The sequence below is a fragment of the Alosa pseudoharengus genome, unplaced genomic scaffold, assembly GCF_046254945.1.
Source record: "Alosa pseudoharengus isolate Yale_2024_CS ecotype anadromous, Long Island Sound unplaced genomic scaffold, YU_APseudo_1.1 YU_APseudo_1.1_scf_16, whole genome shotgun sequence".
NCBI lineage: Eukaryota > Metazoa > Chordata > Actinopteri > Clupeiformes > Clupeidae > Alosa > Alosa pseudoharengus.
Genome location: NW_027468630.1, coordinates 38700457 through 38721962, shown reverse-complemented (window position 1 = coordinate 38721962; position 21506 = coordinate 38700457). Strand labels below are relative to the sequence as shown.

Genomic DNA, 21506 nt, shown 5'->3' with positions numbered 1-21506 from the left:
GTCACATGAAACACAATTGATTGACCATATTGGACAACTTCAAAGCCTTATCATAGGCATGTTACATTCATGACATGAAAAGTGGAACTTATTGTACAAAAATGACGGCTAAACATTTTAAACTTGCGCAAAACTGCATGAACCCAGCATCGGTGCGTTGCATAAATTAAAACACAAATTGAAGCAACAGCTTGACCATCGGACAATCCTACTGCAAAGCCTTTTCATAGGCATGCAGCGTTTATGACATAAAAAGTGGAATATGAACGCATTTCATCACACCTGACATTTACGGAGCTGCCGGCTGTAGCCTACGCAATTTTACTGATTCTTGAACTATCAGCGCAGTGTTGACTTGCGCGTCTTTTTTAGATGGTGAACGTAAACAAAGGCAAGCCTAATTGGATGGGCAAGACTGACAAGTAGACAGGCCTGGCTGTGGCTACGCGTATGCTTGGTAGGCAAAACTAGTGGGAAAATGGCTGTAAACAAATTTGGTAGCCAGAAAAAAGAACATAAACAGAGGATAAAAAATACAAAAAAGGAGGGAGAGAACGCAAAGAAGGTAGGCCTATGGTTCTTGGCTTCACATTCGGCAATAGACGAGTTCGAGGATACGGTAGGACAATGATGACATTAATACAGTAGCCCGCTGTGGCATGGTCGCTTGCAATTGTATGGTTTATCTATATTATTTTAACTAATTGATCTGAATTGGTTGATGTTTCTCCTGGTAGCCTGTGCTCGCCTGTGCTGCGTGCGTATACCTAGACCATAATGGCTGTTACGGTCGTGGGCGTGTTGCTCCCCGGCACAGAATAACGTAGAACCGGCCCTGTCTAAAATCAAAAGACTATCACTGTGCGTGTGTGCCGGTAACGTTAACTTCTGGTCTTGACTCACTGCAGAATGCAGCGTTCACTGCACTGGAGAATACAGCTGAACAAGTTAAAGAAAGGGAAACGAAACTTCATATTTTTAAAGCCTCTAAAATCAAATTGACTATTGAAATCGAGGTTTAGGATGGAGTGATGTGTAGGAGCGATGACGCTCCTGACTAGGTTGGCTTGTCAGTCAGTGTGGAACGCAACCTCAGACCAACGCAGATGCCAAAATAAGGAACTGCAACCTAATTCCAGTGGCTAAAGCTCTCCGGAACATTTCTAATGGTTCTCATAATGCATTGATGGATTTGCGAGACTCGCAAAAGAAACCTCGAGATCACGCAAAAGAAACTCGAGATCTCGCAAAAAAAAGTCAATATCTCGCAAAAGAAACTCGAGATCTCGCAAAAAGAAAGTCAATATCTCGCAAAAGAAACTCGAGATCTCGCAAAAGAAAGTCAATATCTCGCAAAAGAAAGTCAAGATCTCGCAAAAGAAACTCGAGATCTCGCAAAACAAACTCAAGATCTCGCAAACCTAGTCAGTGTTTGTCCCATGTACATACCTTTTCTCAGTTTTTTTTTTTTTTACCTTCGTTTTTTTTTTTTTTTCATGTCACCTCACGGGCTCCGTACAAACATGTTTGAACCCTAGGGATCCCACTTCCAGTGATTGTTGCTGCCACATAAAATGGTGTTGTATATTTCTTTTGAATGGCGTTATTTTATAGATCTGTCTGGGAGAAGAAGACTTCTGTCTTTTAACAAAGATTTTAATGGACAACATTGGAGAAGAAACCAGCAGCCGTTTTGTTGATGTGGATAGACCCACTACCGCTACAGAGTGTCATCAGAATGAAGAGATGACATGTAAACAAACTGAAGAACCGAGTGTTTCGCCATTATCAGAAGCAGGAGATCAACAGTTAATCAATGATGAAGGCCTTTGGAAAAACACAGTTAACATTCTGCTCAACTTTGAAATCATGGAAGTATGCAGACAGTCGCTAATTATAGACTTCCTCTCACTGATATTTTATTAAGCTTGAGGGGGAAGACAAACTCTCTATTTCTTTCTTGATCATTCAGGTTACATTGAGACTGAAAAAGTCTCATGAGGGAATTGAGAGTCCATTTCTAGACCTGAATGTTTCACAACTTGGTATCAACATGACAACACGCAAATATGACATGTGTGCCACCACTTATATACAAGCAGTCTCGTTGAGGTGTCCACAGTTCTTAGGTAAGTCTGCTGCAAGACTGTTTCACCACAGGGTAAATATGGACCTAAGATATCTTCTGATCTTGAGTATTTGGTTGAGTGTTTGTTCACCATTTCCTACAGTTGTCATAATTCTCCTCTTAACGACTAGTACCAGTGTACTCAGCCATGTTAATACAGTGAAGAAGCAGGAATTGCAAATTGACCTATTTTCTTCAATTTTCACTCAAGCAAAGCAGCATTCAGAATATGTGTAAATAGCATTTTATGAAAGGGGGCAGGGCCTATGAATTCCAGCTTCATTTTTTAATACATTTGTGAACCAAATAGTAAGGCCCAGGGGAACACCTAGATATCTGTCAACACCCTAGGAATCATTTAATGCATATAATAGTTAATCAATATGACACGAGTGGGAGTGGTGTTGCAAATGATATTGGCTGTAATTCGGCCATAGAAAGGTTGATCTGTCATTATCAGAAGTAGAGGTCTGCGCGGGACTGATTTTTAAATCCCGCTCCCGCCCGTTCCCGCAATATTCTGTCCCGCTCCCGCATTAATGTGTAATTTTTAGTCCCGCTCCCGCCCGCATCTGTAACATGATGTCCCGCTCCCGCCCGCTAAAGCCCGCATGCAGGAGGGATAGCCTATTCCGTTTTTCTTTCTGTCTCACGAAAGGAGCACACACACCTGAGAAAGACTCCAGATGTCAGTTTCTTGGTTCTGAATGTAGGCTAACAACTGAAGTAGGCCTAGTCTGGTGCCCTCTTCCTTTGTCATGCTTTCGATTTTTGAGTTTTGACAATGAGCAGCAGGAACAAATTGAACCCACGTAAACGACAATATATGCCTATAGGCCTGCTATCCGTCAGTTATGCTTAAACCCCGTTTTTTAATGCTGCCTAACAGAACATCCAGCTGAACTATAGTTATGAACAGTAGCCTACTTTAATCATTTCCATGTTTAATTTTACGTACATATTTAATTTGCGGGAGTGCAATGAATCATCGGTTTGTCCCGCACCCGCGAACGCACCTCTCTCATCCCGCCCGCTCCCGCAAAGAGCTTTCAAAAGTTATCCCGCGCCGCATTTTTTGCGTCGGGACCCGCGTGTCCCGCGGGTCTACCGCGGGAGTGCAGACCTCTAATCAGAAGTTCACTGAGTTGCTTATGACAAAGATTATTAAACGGGTAGAATCAAAGGCCATCAAAGGCATCCTATGCAAGTTATTTTTTTACCTTAATATAAAAGCTTCAAAGTCATTTTGATAGTAAACTGACTTGCAATAGGGACAATTGTTTTTTTACGTTGAGCGACGCTTTTCATCTGACCATATAAAGCGGCCTTTATTATCCATCCATGATGTAATGGCTAGAAAAAAATTAGATGTTGGCATATAACACTTTGTTTATGGTGTCAGTTTTGGACTATGTTTGTGAAGGATTAAACCATTTTAGTTTTAACTTTTAATAAGCGTCCTTCAATTATCTTATCTTTCAATTTACTGTGTTACTGTTACTGTTTAATTAATTTTTTTACCCACTGCAGACGTAAATGGAAAACCTCTCTGCCTCGTTACCTCTACTGCAGAGTGTGGAACAGAACTTCTCAAAGTGCAATATGCCAAGGTATGTACAATATTGAGCTCGCTACAGTATCTAAATAAATAAATAAATAAATATATATATATATATATATATATATATATATATATATATACATATATATATACATATATATATATATATATATATATATATATATATATATATATATATATATATACAATACCCTCCAGAATGATTGGCACCACATGCTAAAGTGTAAAAATAATCTGTTGGTGATTTATTGTAATCTCACAATGAAAACAAATAGGAAAAATCCAACCTTGAAGGGAAGCAAATTTGTTTTGAGTAAAAGGAAAATATAAAGAAATAAATATTTTTAACAAAAACACGTTGCTCACAATTATTGGCACCCCTGCTTATTATACCTTCTTAAGCCTCCCTTTGCCAATAAAACAGCTTGTTGTAAATGTTTATTCTTTGAATGGTAAAGGTTCCACCAACATTTATGGGTGGAGCATCAAACTGTGTTCATATATTAATGACTGTTGGACGTTTTTCTGAGCCCACACTGATTTTTATGTACGTAATTGGGTCTGTTTTTCAATGCAGTTCCACCTGAGGGCCCAAAAATCACTGCCATCCAATATTTTTTTTTCAGCCATGTCCTTCTGAGCTCTCTGAACATTTGAATTATATTATGTACTATAGATGGTGGTATATCATCACATTCTGTAGATCATTGCAGATTTCACTGCTACACATCCATAGGAATATGTCCATGTGTCTAATCACTTGTGACCAAAGTTGTTGCCAATGAAGTATTTGTTGCACAGCGCTGTAACAAGATGTCTCATTTTATTTATCAATAATGCTAATTGGACTTTTACAGGCTGATAAGAATGGGCCAAACTTCAGAACCACCTATAAGAACACTGAACAAATAATAAATGTAAGTAAGACTGGAATTGTGACATGATATCGCCAGAAAGCAGAATAGTGTTCACATCATAGATGTCAGATATAATCTTTTGTAATTGAACCAAGTCAAAATAGGGGGAGAAAAACAATGACATATTATAAATATCACAGTTATGATAATCATACTTGCTAAAGGTGTAAAGATGTACCGATACGTATCAGTAACCAATTTGAATGTTAAAGATGCAAGTGCATCAATATGTGAACCCCTACATCGGTTTAAATGTACTATAAACAAGTCGATAGCCCGAATTTAAAATTACAAATTGGTTTCTGTTAAGCAAAGCTGCAGTGGAAGACCTAACATTCAAAATGATGTTACTTTCAAAACTATAAGAAGTATGTTAGCCATTTGTGAAAGGTAATCCCGACACCCCCCCCCCCCCCGACACTCGAAATTTAGCAAAAGCTACATCTACACCATAGAGTTTTAAACTATTGTGATTGGCTCAGCAGATACGTGATAAGGGTGACATGAATGTATAGATCTCTATTCATTGGCCTAGTGATTTTGTTTAGAGACATTTGGCAAAGTTCTTAATATCAATATAATGTTTGTTCAGTATTTCAATCCAGTCATTCAAGTCATTGTGTCTTGGAGAAATTATAAACCCAATGACATGCAATTGTAATTTTTCTCATGCCATAAAGTAACAAAAATAACTCACCAGTCTTTTATAGAGCTCAACAGTCCCGCCCACCTCTGATTCCTGAAGTAAGATTCTAGTTACTTTTTCCAATGAGAAGTGGATTATAATCCATAAAAATGTCATGATTAAGTGATTGTATATGCTCATAAGATGCTGAAAGTTCATGGGGCATCAACGTTTGAGAAAAATGTGTTTTGTTCGCGATTCCACAGAAAAGTACTACACTATACAAAATCATTATGTGTAAAAGCCGGTAAAAGAAGAGCCTTTGATTGGTAGAGATCACCGTTGCCATAGAAATATTTATACCTTAACTCCTGCCACTGCAAAGTTTGTTCAGTCGCTCAAACTGCTCGAACCAATATGGATGAAGACGCAGTAAGAAGCAATGCGTGGCCATCCGATGAAAACAGTTTTTCTCACCTTTGAAAGTTGAATTTACTCAATGTAAACGGTAGGTAGTTAGTCATCTTGTTGTCTTCCATTAAAAAAGAAAGCATGTAGTCTGTATGCTCGGAAATTAAAATATGTACAGTCTTATACCTTAGCCTTTTTTCGTTTTTTGTTTTGTCTGTTTTTTTTTTTTTGCTTGAAATTAAATGTTGTATGATTGAGTCACTTCATAGCTGGTCAGCCTAAGGCAGGGTCTAAAACTCTTTATATGCGGATTCCAGAAATGAACTGAAGAAATGAATGGGAAATGAATGGGACACTTTCTTCCATAAGCTCTCTCGGAGGAGGGGTGGGACTGTTGAGCTCTATAGCCTACCAAGTTGATAATTATTTATAGAATTGCATACTATAGAATGAAAAAAGAAAAATAGAATTTTAAGCAAATTATAAGAACTGTATTGCATTTGGGGCCCTATTACATTGTATCGGATCAAATCGCACCAAATTGTTCTGTATTAAAACATAGTCTGAATCGTAAGCTTATGCATCTAGATACGTATCGAGATAGGTCTTTTCAGGGAAAGATGCGCACCCCTAATATTTGCATGTTCAATGTATCTAACTACAACATAGGTCTTGTTCTCCTCTCTGGATGTGAAACTGCACAGTGAGGCTCTGCTCTCTGTTATGAACTACTTCTCATCTGTCATGATCAATTCACCAACAAGCACCGTCACTGCTAACATAGAGACCAGACAGAATGTTGGTTCAAGAGCACATGGCAAAACATTTGGTAGGAAATGTACTCATATTCACTTACAAAAGTAAATATCATGTTTTTTCTTTCACTCAGTAACACTGTTTTGTGTGTATGTTTGTAAAGACGTTTCAGAATCTCCTATTGATGATGGTGTGATTGATCTGAAGATCTTGATGAAGCTTGGAGCATTTAATGTTTTGTTATGCGACCTTAGCTGCAGTATAGCAGATGTCAGGATTCAAGGTAAATTGTACTCAAATACTCAAACACTACAATATTATCATACAGATGGAAAGACAATTGGTGATGTACGAGACTGCATAATTCAGTGTGTTGTGTGTATGTGATATCAGGTCTGCAAGGTCTCCTGTTGAAGCAGCAGTCTGAAATGCACATGTCCACCAGCCTCAAAGATTTCATCATGGAGAATGTGAATCCCAACACACTGCACACCAAGGCAAACCAAGGCTCTTAGATTGTTCTAACTCTGTTTGTTTCACTGTTCATCTATTTTGCTTCCCTACGGTGCACATACAATTATTTATTTTTTTCCTAAAGGTTGTTTCCATAGCTGGAGATGAAGTTTTTAGATTCAGCATGAGCTTGACTCCTAAGGCTACAGAAGGTTCTGGTTATGCTGACGTGACCAAGATGGATGGGTGTGTCAAGCTGTCTGTGGGCTGCATCCAGGGGGTCTATCTACACAAGTTTGCCATGTCACTTCTGGTAGATATCTCTCTCTCTCTCTCTCTCTCTCTCTCTCTCTCTCTTGGAATTTAAGAGCCAGGTTCAATTCAATTCTGGAATTTTGCACAAGCCTGGCACACAGAGCTTTTAAAATGGTTACTGCAGTCCAGCATAACATTTTTTAGAGCCTCTTCTCCAGACTCAACTCAAATGGGTAGCCAGGAACACAATCTGCACAAACAGATTTAAGAGTTGAAGAGAGAGTTAAATCAGAGTTAAAACAGATAATGCAGAGATGGTTACAGTGGTGTTGGTAAGGTAGACATGGTGGTTGAAGTGGTGGTTGCTAGGTTGTTTGCTAGTTTAAAAAAGATTGTTGCTAGGATTTCTGAAGGTACGAATGGTGTTTTTTATGCAAAATAAAGCGGTTGCTCTGCTGGTTGCTAGGATAATCATGTTGGTTGCTCACGTGGTTGCTAGGTTGTTGCTGGGGTAATTAAGATGGTTGCTAGGATGTTGCTAGAGAACATAGTGTTGCTTTGTCAAATAAAACAGTTGCTAAGGTGGTTTCTAGGGTAATCATGTTGATTACTATGGTGGCTGCTATGTTGACATTATAGTGGGGGTTGCTAGATTGTTGCTAGGGTAATTAAGATGGTTGCTAGGGTGTTGCAAGAGAACATATGGTGGTTTCTATACCAAATAAAGCAGTTGCTATGCTAGTTTGCTAGGGTAATCAAGGTGGTTGCTAGGGTGGTTGATATTATATTGGTGGTTGCTAGGTGATAGACTAGATAGGTTGATAAACAGATTGTTTAATGAATGTTGATAGACAAATAGTTGGATATGTATAGGTAGATGGTTTAATGATGTTGATAATTTATTGGATGCATATAATTTAATGGATGAATGAATGGTTGGAAGTAGATGGATGGAGAGAAAGTTGAATGGGAAGTGGTTTGTATTAATATTAATAAGGTAATTGCAATGGTTACTAGGGTTTTGCCAGGGTACATATGATGGTTATGCTAAATAAAGTGGTTGCTAGGGTAATCATGTTGGTTGCTATGGTGGTTGCATGGGTTAATATATGTTGATAGACAGATAGTTTATTGAATGTTGATAGACAAATAGTTTAATGGATGTGTATAGGTAGACAGTTTAATGGATGTTGATAGACAGATAGTTTAATGGATGAATGAATCATGGCTTTAAAGCGATGGTTCGGAGTAATTTCACTCTAGGGTCCTTTGCACCATGACCCGAGCCAAACACCCTCCCAGAACCTGTTTTGTACTACTGTAGAAGTTTCGTACCATTCAGGGCATTATTAGTGGGGTAATTTACGAGATACTAAGTTGGTTCCATTACGCCTGCAGAAAGTCATTTGTTTCTGACAGCGCTACTCGACCAGGGACCAGGGACCAAGGGAAAACAGGTTCTGGGAGGGTGTTTGGCTCGGGGTCATGGTGCAAAGGACCCTAGGGTGAAATTACTCCGAAGAATGCGGAACGTGTAGCCTACTTTAAGAGAAGTTAGACTAACGTGACAAATGTCAATATTTTTTTCCCCGACCGGCCCAAAAGTGAAGCGGCCCACTGGGAATTCTCCCGATTCTCCCGATTACCCACCCCGGGCCTGGTCATGTTGAAGTATGTTGTCGGCGCTCATAGTAACGTAAACATTTGCTTCAACGTGCGCATCATGAACCTTATCGGCCAGGCACATCGGGGAAATGTCCATATCGGCCGATGCCGATAATTAAGTTATGAAGGTAATTATATGCAGATACCGATGTCAGGCCGATATCATCGTGCATCCCTACTAATAATACTATTTTAATAAAGATTTTCAAGACATACATACTCTGTGATTAATTAATCTAAATTTAATCACATTCATCGCATTTCGCTATGAGCATATTTTAAAAACAATTTTGGCAGATGAGTGAATCAATGAAAAGCCAAACCAACATTATAGATTTTAAAGTTCAGCGTCTCTCTCTTTTATTATAATTTTCCGTTTGGCGCAGGTATCAGCGTAGTGCCTACTGTCAGATTTTTACCATGATAAATGCAAATGACTGAAGTTTCCGCTCACTGTCAATAACATGTGCAATACCCAGTCCTGCACAGTTTGGCTAATAATCTTTGTCTAGTAACAAGCCGATAACGTTTGCATTTTAAACCTCCCTGTAAAAAATTTGTAAATAAATACATGACAGATCAATTGTGTAGCTGAGTGAGATTAGATAATTACAAACAGGTCTGGTATTGCCAAGTTAAACAGTGTATTACAATTCCCTTCATTAGGTTTTGTTTTGGTTAATGCTGAAATGCTAATGAAGGTGACATCCCAGCTTAACATACCTACTTGATCATATACAACCACGTCTTTAGAACAATGTTTAACTGCCTATCAGGTTAGATTCTAGCCATCATCAGCTGTTCTTTTTAGTTTTTTTTGTTTAGATTTTTTTGGAATTTCCTTGGACACCAAAAAACCTGCACTTGTTCTTCTCAACCTGAGCATGGCTTTTGATTCAGATTATTACAATATCTTTGTAGAAAGACTACATACATGTGTTGACCTGACACCGCTTTTCTGAAACAGTTAAATCTTACCTCATAGAGAGAGAATTCTTTGTCTCATCCAAACCATTTTATGGCCATGAAAGTTTGTTTTTCATGAAACAAAATTTCTAAATTCTAAGTAATTTTTAGCAACAGATGAGTTTTTAGGGGCAACTCAATGGCCTGAATTGGGTTTTTAAAAACAGTCAATTGTAGATATTACATTTAATGTTTTGTTTTAAAACCTGTAGTTAAAATATAAATGTTGGTGGCTTTTGTACAAACTTTTATTTTTATTTTATCAATCATTTCAGAATTTGTCTGCTGCCTAAATGTGGTCAATGCTCAATGTTTGCTACCATTTAAACACATTTTACAAACATATTGCTGTAAAGTCATAACTTGTGTAACCCTTTCCAGACTATTTATTTTCTTATTCTTCTTTTTCTCTCTGTCCATTCAGAACTTCTCTAATCACTTTCACATGGCAAAAGAGGCTCTGAGTGTTGCCACAACTCATGCTGCAGAGAGGGCTGCCAGCAGTGTGAGGGATCTCGCTCAAAAAAGTGTCCGTGTGTCTTTGGACATAAGACTAAAAGCCCCTGTCATCATTATTCCTCAATCCTCATTGTCCCATAATGCTCTGCTGGTTGACCTGGGCCTCATCACAGTTGACAACACCTTCAGCTTGCTACCTGTGGAAGAGGGTCCCCTCCCTGTTGTAATCGAGCACATGAATGTGAACCTCACACAACTTAAGCTTTCTAGGTAGGAGTGGAGTTACGTGCAATTTATATGATTTTTGAAAGGGAAAGTATTTTCTGAAAAAAGATTTTCAGATACAGTTAGGAACAAAATAATTCATACCCCAGGCAAATATTTATTTACTGCCAAATGCCAAAAGGTTGTAAGACAATGGAGAAGCATAGAGAGAGAAACATAGAATAAAAAAAATAAGTATTTTCATCTATTTTTAACATTTTTATTTTTAAAAATGGCATGTCCAAAATTATGGATACCTTTTTTATATAATCAATGGAACCATCTTTATTTGCATTCACAGCTCTCAAAATGGTTCTTATAATACTTACCAATTATCTCCATGTCGCCACAATGAATCTAGACTTAGACTGCAAATTTTTAGCAGCAATCTGGGTTTTGAGGCAGGAACGATTCTTTGCCTTCTGATCACTCTGGCCTTGTGCTCACTTTTTTGACGGATTGAGGTCTGGACTCTAAAACGGGCCACTTTAAAATGTTTGACATTTTTCTCTCTTAACTTTTCCTTGCTTTGTTTTGCTGTATGTTTGAATCATTGTGGGGCTTAATGGTCCAATGCCGCCTATTGGGGCAGGTCTCTTGGTAGACTACCTGATCGTTTCTTCCAAAAATCTTAATGTAGCCCCTTGCTTTTGTGTTACCATTGTAAGAAAAAATAGGAAAGGGTTTCTCTACTCTTGGATTGATGCAGAAGTCAGGTTTTATTCCAATGCAAAATGGTAGAAAGGTTCCCAAAAGTACTCAAAGGTTCAACCTATGCCTGCCCTTGGCATATTCTCTCTCCTTCGTCCTGTCTGGGTGAACTAACCAAAAGTTACCAACTCAAGTAATTATAAGCTGGTCTCAATGCAAATTGATCTGGCTCTTACTGCAGAACTGGTCTGACAACCTTTTGTTTAACTATGTACAGTATATGATAATTGAGTTAACCTCACACCTTTGGCTGGGATGGTTTTCAGTGGCCTACCCCCGAAACCCATTCTATGATCAGAACTTCATCTTTGTTGGAGAAATGATATCACCCATAAAATTCAGGATTAATTTCTTACACCATTTACTTTGAGAAGATTACCTGCTCCCATTATGTAAAAAACACCCAAAACTAATACATTTCTATAGCTATTCTCCACTATGGGTATGGTGTTTTGGTGGTTGACCCCCCCCTCCCCCCATCCCAAAATGGACCACTTGGTCATCATTGATGCTGATCATGGATCACTCTTCTCCAAACATGTACAACTCCGCTTAACCTTTATAAGGGCACACCTGGACAAATAATTTAGCTTTCTCTGGATTTCTTTTTGACCTATAGTAGAGGTCCTGGGAAAGATTTGTATGCACTTCATTTAGCGGAGAATATCTCAACTGTTATAGACTAATATGACCCCATTGAACAACGTGGGATGTGTGCCAAAATCGCTACCCGGGACGAAAGTTCTGAAAATTACCACATTCACATTATAGGTGAATGGGACTTTTTTTTTCCTTAATAGATATTCTCATAAACTTCTACCAGTTTAATCTTTATATTAAGAGAAATACTTTTTGTATTACACTTTGTCTTAAAAATAAAATAAAATATGCAAATTAGCTAATATCTCATTAAATATGCGTACATAAACCCTAGCCTGGGTGTTCCCATGCTGCCTTGCGCGCGATTTGATTCACACTGCTAAGGCAGCCTGGAAACTACCGCCCTAATTTTTGCCTCAGATAGGGAACCAATCACAGAACAGGGGGGAACGCAAGACGATGATTAGCTATGCACAGACCTGTTCCAAGACATCGAAGACACAACATACATGTCATATGTACATGTAAGTAATTAACTGGTACACTTAATAGGTTTATTCCACTGTATCAAAGAGTAACAAGGTTGTAGCAGCACAGCTGTTACATGTACACTGAAGACAATGAGGCCTTGACTGGAGCTAAGAATGGTTTGTATATTAAATCTATCATGACCAGATTTGCCCCATCCAGCAGGTCTCAGGTCAGCTCTTTGCCTCTGATGAAAATTTAGGCAAATTGGCAAAGTTTTGTAAAAGCACTCAGTATTACAATGTAACAACTATATTTAGGTACCCACAAATACATAATGCAAGTACAATGATAGTACCTGATAGTACATGTTGTTACACAGGTTGTACCACTGTACCTAATTAGGTAGGTACACTGTAACAGCGACACATTAAAATAAAGTGTTACCAAATATAATATAGATGAGTTGTTTGCAATATTGAACCAACTTGTATGTAAATCCAAAAAGTTCTGCAACACTTTCTATTAAATCATATGAATCCTCTGACACAATAAGCAAAGTGTAAAGACAATAAGCAAGGTGGTTCAGTGAGTAGGCCTATTGTGTAGGCTAATATAGGCTACTGTTGAAGTAGGTCTCATCTTTTTTTTAGCTAGGTGGTCCGTGCGTTTCTTTTTTATTGGTTAAGTGGTCCTTCGTCTGAAAAAGTTTGAGAAACACTGCTATAGCCTAGCCTATTATCAACAGCAACTTTGGGTCCAAGCACCATTTACAGACGCCACCTTGATCTTAAATGCAGATGCTTATGGTTTTGTAAGAAAGGGGAGTTTATTAGTCCCTGAGATTGTAATCTCAAAACCTGAAGGTTTACCAGATCCCTGCTTGTGTGGCATGTGCACACAAGAATGGCTGTCCCTGTCAGCTGGTATCCATTGCTGCAAGTACTGCAAATATAAGGGAGGCAATAGTTGTAAAAATCCTATCACTGAATGAGTTCTCATTATAATCCCCATACCTGGACTCTGTTGAGAAAAAGTTGAAAGTTTTACCTTGCAACACAGGGAATAAACCTGTTGTTCTGTATGTTTCACTTTAAGTTAACATTCCAATGATAATAGCATAGTTATATTACATTTCTACAGCTACATTACATTGGTAACATCTACAGAAACACAATTAAAAAGTATCAAACCAGAATTCTTACACCACATGGTAATTTAATAACATTGTGATCACCTTAGAAAATATGTAGCTTGAAGAGTTTATGTATGCATATGTTTATGTATGAGATATTGGCTAATTTGCATATTTTATTTTATTTTTAAGACAAAGTGTAATACAAAAAGTATGTCTCTTAATATGAAGATTAAACTGGTAGAAGTTTATGAGAATATTTATAAAGGGAAAAAAAAGTCCCATTCACCTATAATGTGATAATAGTGTCACCTATTGTGGTCATTTTCAGGACTTTCGTCCCGGGTAGGGATTTTGGCACACATCCCACGTTGTTCAATGGGGTCATATTAGTCTATAACAGTTGAGATATTCTCCGCTAAATGAAGTGCATACAAATCTTTCCCAGGACCTAGACTACTAGGGACATGGCCTGAGATTGGCTTAAAAAGGAAGCATTAAACCCCTATGACGCCATGTCCATTGTCCAAGTGTGGGGGTGAGAACATTATTATTTTGGGATGTTTTTCAACCTGTAGGACCTACTGACCTTCTCAAAGTAAATGGTAACACAAAACAAGAGGCTACATTAAGATTCTGGAGGAATGGATCAGGCAGTCTGCCAAGAAACCTGCCCCAATAGACGGCATTGGACCATTTAACCACACAATGGTTCAATGGTCCATATTTCATACAAATGTAAAAAAAGATGAAAACGCTTTTTTTATTCCATGTTTCTACGACATTGTATTACAACCCTTTAGCCATGTGACAGTATCATTTTCAGTCAGAACAAACATATTGGTCAAGTGAAAATTAACATTAAATACATTTTTGCCGGGTATGAATAATTTTGTTCTTACGTAACTGTATGTCTTTGGTACTACTTTCAAAAAAGGCTACTTATTTAGACCATCTTTCATGTGACCTGATTTAGTCACCACCCCTGACGATTGGTGTAATTACAGTAACAGTAATTATTGCAATTTTAGAAAAGGTAGAATGTGCTGTCCAGCACTCCACAAATCTATGGCATAGGTTGCAAGTAATTATGTTTATGTTTATGATATTTGGCAGACACTTAAAGGGACACCAGACAAGCCTGATTTTTCTCTACGAAACTCCCCCTTGCTCGGTCTGAAGCTCTTTTCCTTATCTTTGCGTCTTCTGTCAAGGGTTTTTACTGCTTATTCGCCGGCTCTGCCATTATACACACGTTTGCAACAATCTCTAGCGTTAGCTTGCCTGCTTCGGTCGGCGGGTAGGATACACTGAACTTGCAAGCGGGATATTCTTCCTACAGGCAGTAGGGGCGGACGAGAGAGTCTTCATTCGCCCTGTAACCAGTCATTTAACCATATACCTACTTACGAAGATGAGTAATTCACACGAAAACGTTGCCTGGTGTCCCTTTAAGTCCAAAGTGACTTACAAAATCAGTAATAATTACTTATAATATACTTTAACGAAACCTCCAAAACATTTGATAACCTAATGTAACTGCTAAGCTATCAAGTAGCGTGATAAACAAATCAAACAACTTCAAACGAATTGACTGACCTAATTAAAGAATTGAAGTCAACAAAATGTGTTGCAACAAGATAGGTCAAAATCAGAATCTGAAATTATTTGTCATTGTAATGTCTGTAATGTAATTGTATTGTCCAATGAAATGAAAAGCTCTGCGATTTAATGTGCACAGCATTATCAAAATGTGCTTGCTAGTATGAATGACTGAAAACAAAGTCATTTGATTTTATAACAGAAGAAGCAAGCATTATTAATGCTACTTTTAAAAAGATTACTCATTTTTCATTGTTGTGTGATGCAATATAAGTTTCTCTGTAATGTTATTATCAGACAAAATTGAGCTGCTGTATCTAGCCAGACCAGAGTCCTGCACGGGTCCAATTTTTTAAATCCGCACCCACCCGTACCCGTCATGTTTAAAACCGCATCCGACCCGTTTTCCGACACCAGAGCTAGTTAAAATCCGTACCCGACCCGACCCGCATTAAATAAAACTGACACCCGACCCGTACCCGAGTTAAACAGACACGTTTAAGGAACTAATTACACAACCATTAACATTGCAGATCCAACTTCAGCTGAAGTTGACAGGCATATCCTACATGATGTATTGTGGTAGCCTGGCTACTTTTCAACACCCGAGTTATAACATTTTACCACTTTTCAAGCAGATGCGTCTACAAGGCTATCGCCACGCAAATGCCTAATTTAGAATTCAAACACGGCCTTGCACACACAACTTATTAACAGCAGTAGTAGGCTAGCCTACATTAAAAGAAGGAATGATTCGGTCATAACCTACACCGGATTATGCATTAGCCTGTGAAACTTTATGGAAATAGGCATAAGACGTGTGACACTATCCCGTTTATTTGAGTGCAAGATTGAATGGGGAAAATGTGCCTATACCTTTTCCCACGCATAGGAGAAATCTCACTCGCTTGCAGGGATGTCAATAGATCTCACAATCTAGGCAATATTGGGAATTAAACGAGCATGCTCTCTCCACCATGACAACATGTCAAAAGAGTCATCTTTAGGCGTTTTTTTATCAATGTGCAGCCACTTTTGTTCTGAAAGACTGCAGGCAGATCCCGCGCATGTGATTTTTAAAAGTGAAATAGCCTATAGGCGCCTGTTTTGGGAAGGCACGTACGAAACGTGCATTTCAAATGTTTTTATCAACTTGAATTGCAGGCATATTATTTAGGATGTGTTACTGTAGAAAATATTGTTACATATGCACGTGATGTTTATGAAAGGCCAATTCCGACCCGTGTCACCCCCGTGTCCGACCCGACCCGCACCCGCATCCGACACAGTAGAATATTTTTCACCCGTTTCACCAAAATGTGCGGGTCACCCGTCGGGTACCCGCGGGTACCCGAACCCGTGCAGGACTCTGAGCCAGACTGAATTATTAGTGTCACGTGTACAGTCTCTGTACAGTTTCTATTAAGAGACAAAAGGTTAAGCAAAGAGGTATGCATATGTTGTGACTTAATTTGTTTGTGCTTGTCTTGTTTTTGGCTGTACCAGAGTACATTTGCATCAGAACTACAGTACTGAGCTATTGGAACCTGTGAACCTGGTGTTGAGTGTGCAGCGGAACCTGGCCTCTTCCTGGTATTTGAGTCTGCCAGCCGTGCAAATACACGGTGACCTCAAGCCAATGAAGGTCTGCATACACACATACATTATGTAGACATATGTTCCTTATCTTCACACAGTTAATCATTCTACCAATATTTCATGTACATGTGTTAGGAATCTTTTTGAACAATTGAGTAATTCCCATTTACCTTTTATTCAAGGTTAATTAGCTTAAATCAAAGCCACATTATATGATGCAGTCAGCCAACAGCTCACTTTGCCAATAACAGCTTAGGGCAAAAACTTGAGCTTGTGGCTAAATGTTGGCACTACACAAGCCCATTCACCAACACTAACAGCAAGTCTTAACTAGGAACGATGTTTTATTATATTGTTTTCAATTGTCCTGACAGTACGCAACATCAAGCAGTGCTGTGCAGCGAGATGCAATGCAACATTTTGAGCAAACATTTGTTGGGTGCTCCGTTTTTATGTTTTTTATATTTTTTCTGTCATTCACGTTGCTCTGCTCAAGAAAAATGAGGCAATAGAAGGGAATATTTAAAGGATTCAATGTAGACAAATAACATTCAATGCAACACAACAGTTGCTCGCTCAGATGCAGCGAGGATTCCCTGTAAGTCTGAAGTAGCACTTCATAAATGGATACATGGGCCCCAACCATGCCAGAATAGGGTTATAGATTAAAAGCTTTCCTAAACAAGTGGGTTTTGAGGAGAGACTTGAAGTAGTCAACATTGGCAGTGGATCTGACCTGCTGAGGCAGAGCATTCCACAGGTGGGGGGCCACTAAGGAAAATGCTCTGTTGCCCATGGAGCAGAGTCGGGTTTGGGGGATAATGAGGAGGCCATGATCGGAGGAACGCAGGATGCGTGTAAGGGTGAAGGAGTTTAGTCAGATATGTGGGAGCAGAGCCATATAGGGCCTTGAAGGTGAGGAGGAGGACTTTCAAGTCAATCCTCAGTGGGACAGGGAGCCAGTGGATGTCTTGTAACACAGGGGTAATATGATGTCTGAAAGGGGTAGGTGTGAGCAGCTGGGCAGCTTAACTTTTGGCGTGTTGTAGCCTGTTGAGTAGGAGAGAGGGGAGACCACTGAAGGCCATGAGATCGGATGATTTATCCAAGGGGGAGCATGTAGATGGAGGAAAGGAGAGGGCCCAGGACTGACCCTTGGGGGACCCCATGGAGATCAGTCAATGGAGGGGACTGGACACCACTAATGGTGGTAAACTGCAGACAGTTAGTGAGGTAGGACTTGAACCAGGTGAGGGCAGAGCCAGTGAGTCCAGCAAGGCTTTCTAGCCATTGCAGAAGGATGGTATGGTTAACAGTGTCGAAGGCAGCACTGAGGTCAAGCAGGATTAAGATACTCAGGTGTCCAGAGTCAGCAGCCTGCAGGAGGTCATTGGTCACTCTGACCATAGCAGTTTCAGTGCTCTGTTGCTTCTTGAACCCAGATTGGAATGGGTCGAGTAGCATGTTGGAGACAAGGTGGCTCTGGAGTTGGGTGTAGACAACATGCTCAAGCACTTTGAAGAGGAAGGAGAGGTTGCTAAGGGACCTGTGGTTGGTTAGGACATCAAGGCCAGGTTTTTTGAGTGTGATGGATCCGGTTTTCAGGGCAACAGGTACATGGCCATGTTCAAAGGGGAAGTTGATGACATGGGCTAAAACAGTGGACAAAGCTGTGACTGTTGGAAAAGTTCACGCCCCTTTTAATAATGTGCTTCTGACGAGTGGACCAGAGAGAAGGAATTTGACAGGCTCTGGAGGTGGCTATTTGTCCATTAAAGATAAAGAAGTGAGATGCAGGTTTGCCTCAAAAACACAATTTATAGTACGATGTCTTGTGTAATCCCGCTACCCTGAAAATCCTGAGTTCTTGCGAGAGCACAATGGAATTGTGGCAATGAGCAATGATGCACGTTACTTTTACCCCTTGCATCCCGGGGAACCAATTAAATCGCCGTATCTGATCTAGGCGGGCCAGAGGCGAGCTAAACTGATGATGTCAGCGTTGCAACGTTGGAAGTCAGTAAACATTGGTCGTAGTGTTATCCAATTGTGTTGAAGTCCGGAATCATTCAGAGTAAACATTGGTCTAGTGTTATCCAATTGCGTGCAGTGAGATTTTCAAATGCATGCTTGGTGCCGCCCCTCAAGTTGGGCCATTACATTGTTCATGGCCAGACCCTTAATCTTTCTAGATTACCAGGGTCTGGATTTTCCAGGCTATAATCCCACTGGATTTTGTTGTGAAAATTGATTTTTTTGTGTGCATATTTTGCTAGTATAGAGTCCAAGGAACAATATTTTCTTTTGTCTTCAAATTTTCACACTTAGATGACATCATCATTTATATAATGCATAATTAAGACTGGGACTATCACTTGGGGGTCAAATGTGAGAAAATACTGGTAAAGAGGGCATTTTGCCTAATTTTTGGGTGCTGATTCTGAATATCATATTTACTTAGCTAATGTTTTAGTTTTAAACATGCTAATTAGCATTTGCGGCCTAAAACTGGCCTCCATAGGCAACATACAGTAGAACGGGTGAATAGGGTAAAAAAAATAACTCCTTGATATTCTTGAATATCAATGAAACATTACTAGTTAATTATTCATGTTGAGACAATATTTTGTTGAAAATATGTTTATGGATGTAATTTAACAATATCTCATTAATTATGCACTATTTTGCATACATTTCAATTGCATACATCTGAATATTGGATAGTTAACATTGAATGAAGTCAGGTTCATGTTTGCCCCAGAACTTTTTCTGGATTCACAGCCTTAACAGAACGGCTTGTTCAGCCGGATGCAAGCCATGCAGGATTGGGGGCAGTTCTGTCACAGGAGAAGGATGGGTTGCGGCGACCAATAGCCTTTGCTAACCGGGGCTTGCGGGCAAGTGAGAGGAACATGTCAAATTATATTGCCATGAAACTCAAACTCCTTGCAGTCAAGTGGGCAATCATGGAAAAAAGTATCTCCTGGTTCACCGTGTACACTGACATCAATCCCCTCCAATACCTGCAGTCAGCGAAACTCGGCGCTCTGGAAAAGTGCTGGGTTTCTCAGGTTGCCCTCTTTGATTACAACATTGAATATTGTCCTTGGACAGCTAATCGCAATGCCGATGTCCTTTCTAGGCTTCCCACAAGCCACTTTGTGATCTGTGTCACATGGCCTGGACATCCCCCTGCCGATTGCCATAGCCAACATGCAAGCCTTGACTGCACCTATCCAAGACTCTTGGGTGACAGAATCTTGTATGGTGAACACCATCCCTGGTCGAACCAAAATGGACCTGAAAGTCCTGCAAGGGACTGATCCCTGTATTTCCAGATTTCTGTGGTTTTCGCGACAGGGGCGACCACCTACCCGTTAAGACAAGTGTAGTGAACCAAGGGTCCAAGTCCAGCAGCTGATAAAGCAGTAGTCCCAGATACAGGAAGTGGATGGAGACTTGTACCGAGCGATCCAGGCTCCTCCTTCCAGGGATCCAGTGCTGCAGCTTTTACTACCCAAAGTGTTGCGAGTCGAAGTGCTCACTAGCCTAAACAACAACCATGGCCATCTGGGTGGACAGGACCACAGATCTGATACGCCAGAGGTGCTACTGGCCCCAGATGTGGCATGAGGTGCAAAAGTGGTGTTCTGAGTGTGAGCACTGTGTGGTTGCTAAAGCAAGACAACCCAAGCCAGAACCTTCTTGGGAAATCTGTTAGCCACTAAGCCTTTGGAGATAATCACCATTGACTTTACTCTCTTGGATTGGGCTAGCCAAGGAGTGCAGAGTGCCAAGGAGAATCCACTCCGATCAGGGGTGCAGCTTTGAGGGGGAGCTGTTGAAGCACCTGTGTGATATCTACAGCATAACAAAGAGTAGAACCCCCGCTTATCATCCAGAGGGGAACAGTCAATGTGAATGTTTCAACAGGACACTTCATGACTTGCTCAGGACCTTACTCCCTGAAAAGAAGCATAAATGGCCCCAGTTGCCCCCTCAGCTCCTGTTCGCCTATAACACCACCATGCACCAGTCCACACAGCACTCTCCATACGAGGTGATGTTCGATCAGAAGCCACAGTTACCAGTCGAACACCTACTTGGAAATAATGGAGGTGACCACAGGGACAGTCCACCGACTGATTGGGTGGTGCAACAACAAAGAGCACCTGACTTCTGTCTATGCTAGTGCTAGGAGACACTTAGAAGAGGCTGCGGCATATCGTAGGCATGGTGGTCCTGACACTGTACCCATATTACCACCTGGCACTCTAGTCTTTTTCTAGTGGGCGGTGGTAGTGTAGTGTTTAAGGAGCTGGGCTAGCGTGCAGTAGCCTGAAAGTTGTTGGTTCAATTTCCGGCTTCCACTGTTATGCCCTAGACTACAGCAAGGCACTTAACCCCAATTTGCTCCAGGGACAATGTGATCCCTTTTAATATAGCTGACATATGTAAGTCACTTTGGTCAAGAAGTGTCTGCTAAATGCAATGTACATGTACACTCTTTTGCAAGAACCATTTTCACGGTTGCCACAAAATCCAGGATACATGGACGTTCACCAGGTATGAAATTGTGGAGTGTCTGGATTAGTGTTGCACGGTGTATCGATACTAAAAAGGTATCGCGATGCCTTCACGCAAAAAACGATACGATTTCAGACGTTTTTAGAATCGATACTTTATTAAAATAATAACGTTCTGTGTCTGTGTCAACTGCTGCTCCCACTGCTCCTTGCACGCATCTAGGCAAGTGGGCGTGTCAAGCAGGCAGCTCTGAGTGAGTGAGTGCGCAGCCAACGTCAACATAGTTCTTTGCCGACAGTTCGGTGTGCTATTTCTATTTCGGATACATCGCGTGAAGGCAAGCCATCAGGTACACAAAGTAATTTAAAAACAGTAGGCTACGC

At 40.1% G+C, this 21506-nt stretch overlaps 1 protein-coding gene across 3 annotated transcripts in view; it reads left to right on the top strand.

Moving 5' to 3' along the window:
• vps13c (vacuolar protein sorting 13 homolog C) overlaps positions 1-21506 on the top strand; it is a 511929-nt gene that overhangs the window by 230891 nt on the left and 259532 nt on the right. For all 3 annotated transcript variants that reach the window (XM_076287956.1, XM_076287955.1, XM_076287957.1), the window contains 10 exons: positions 1615-1875; positions 1973-2129; positions 3659-3738; positions 4568-4627; positions 6333-6492; positions 6583-6702; positions 6813-6916; positions 7018-7185; positions 10183-10487; positions 16504-16642. In XM_076287956.1, coding sequence (XP_076144071.1) covers positions 1615-1875; positions 1973-2129; positions 3659-3738; positions 4568-4627; positions 6333-6492; positions 6583-6702; positions 6813-6916; positions 7018-7185; positions 10183-10487; positions 16504-16642 — 1554 coding nt within the window. The remainder of the gene's footprint in view (positions 1-1614; positions 1876-1972; positions 2130-3658; positions 3739-4567; positions 4628-6332; positions 6493-6582; positions 6703-6812; positions 6917-7017; positions 7186-10182; positions 10488-16503; positions 16643-21506) is intronic.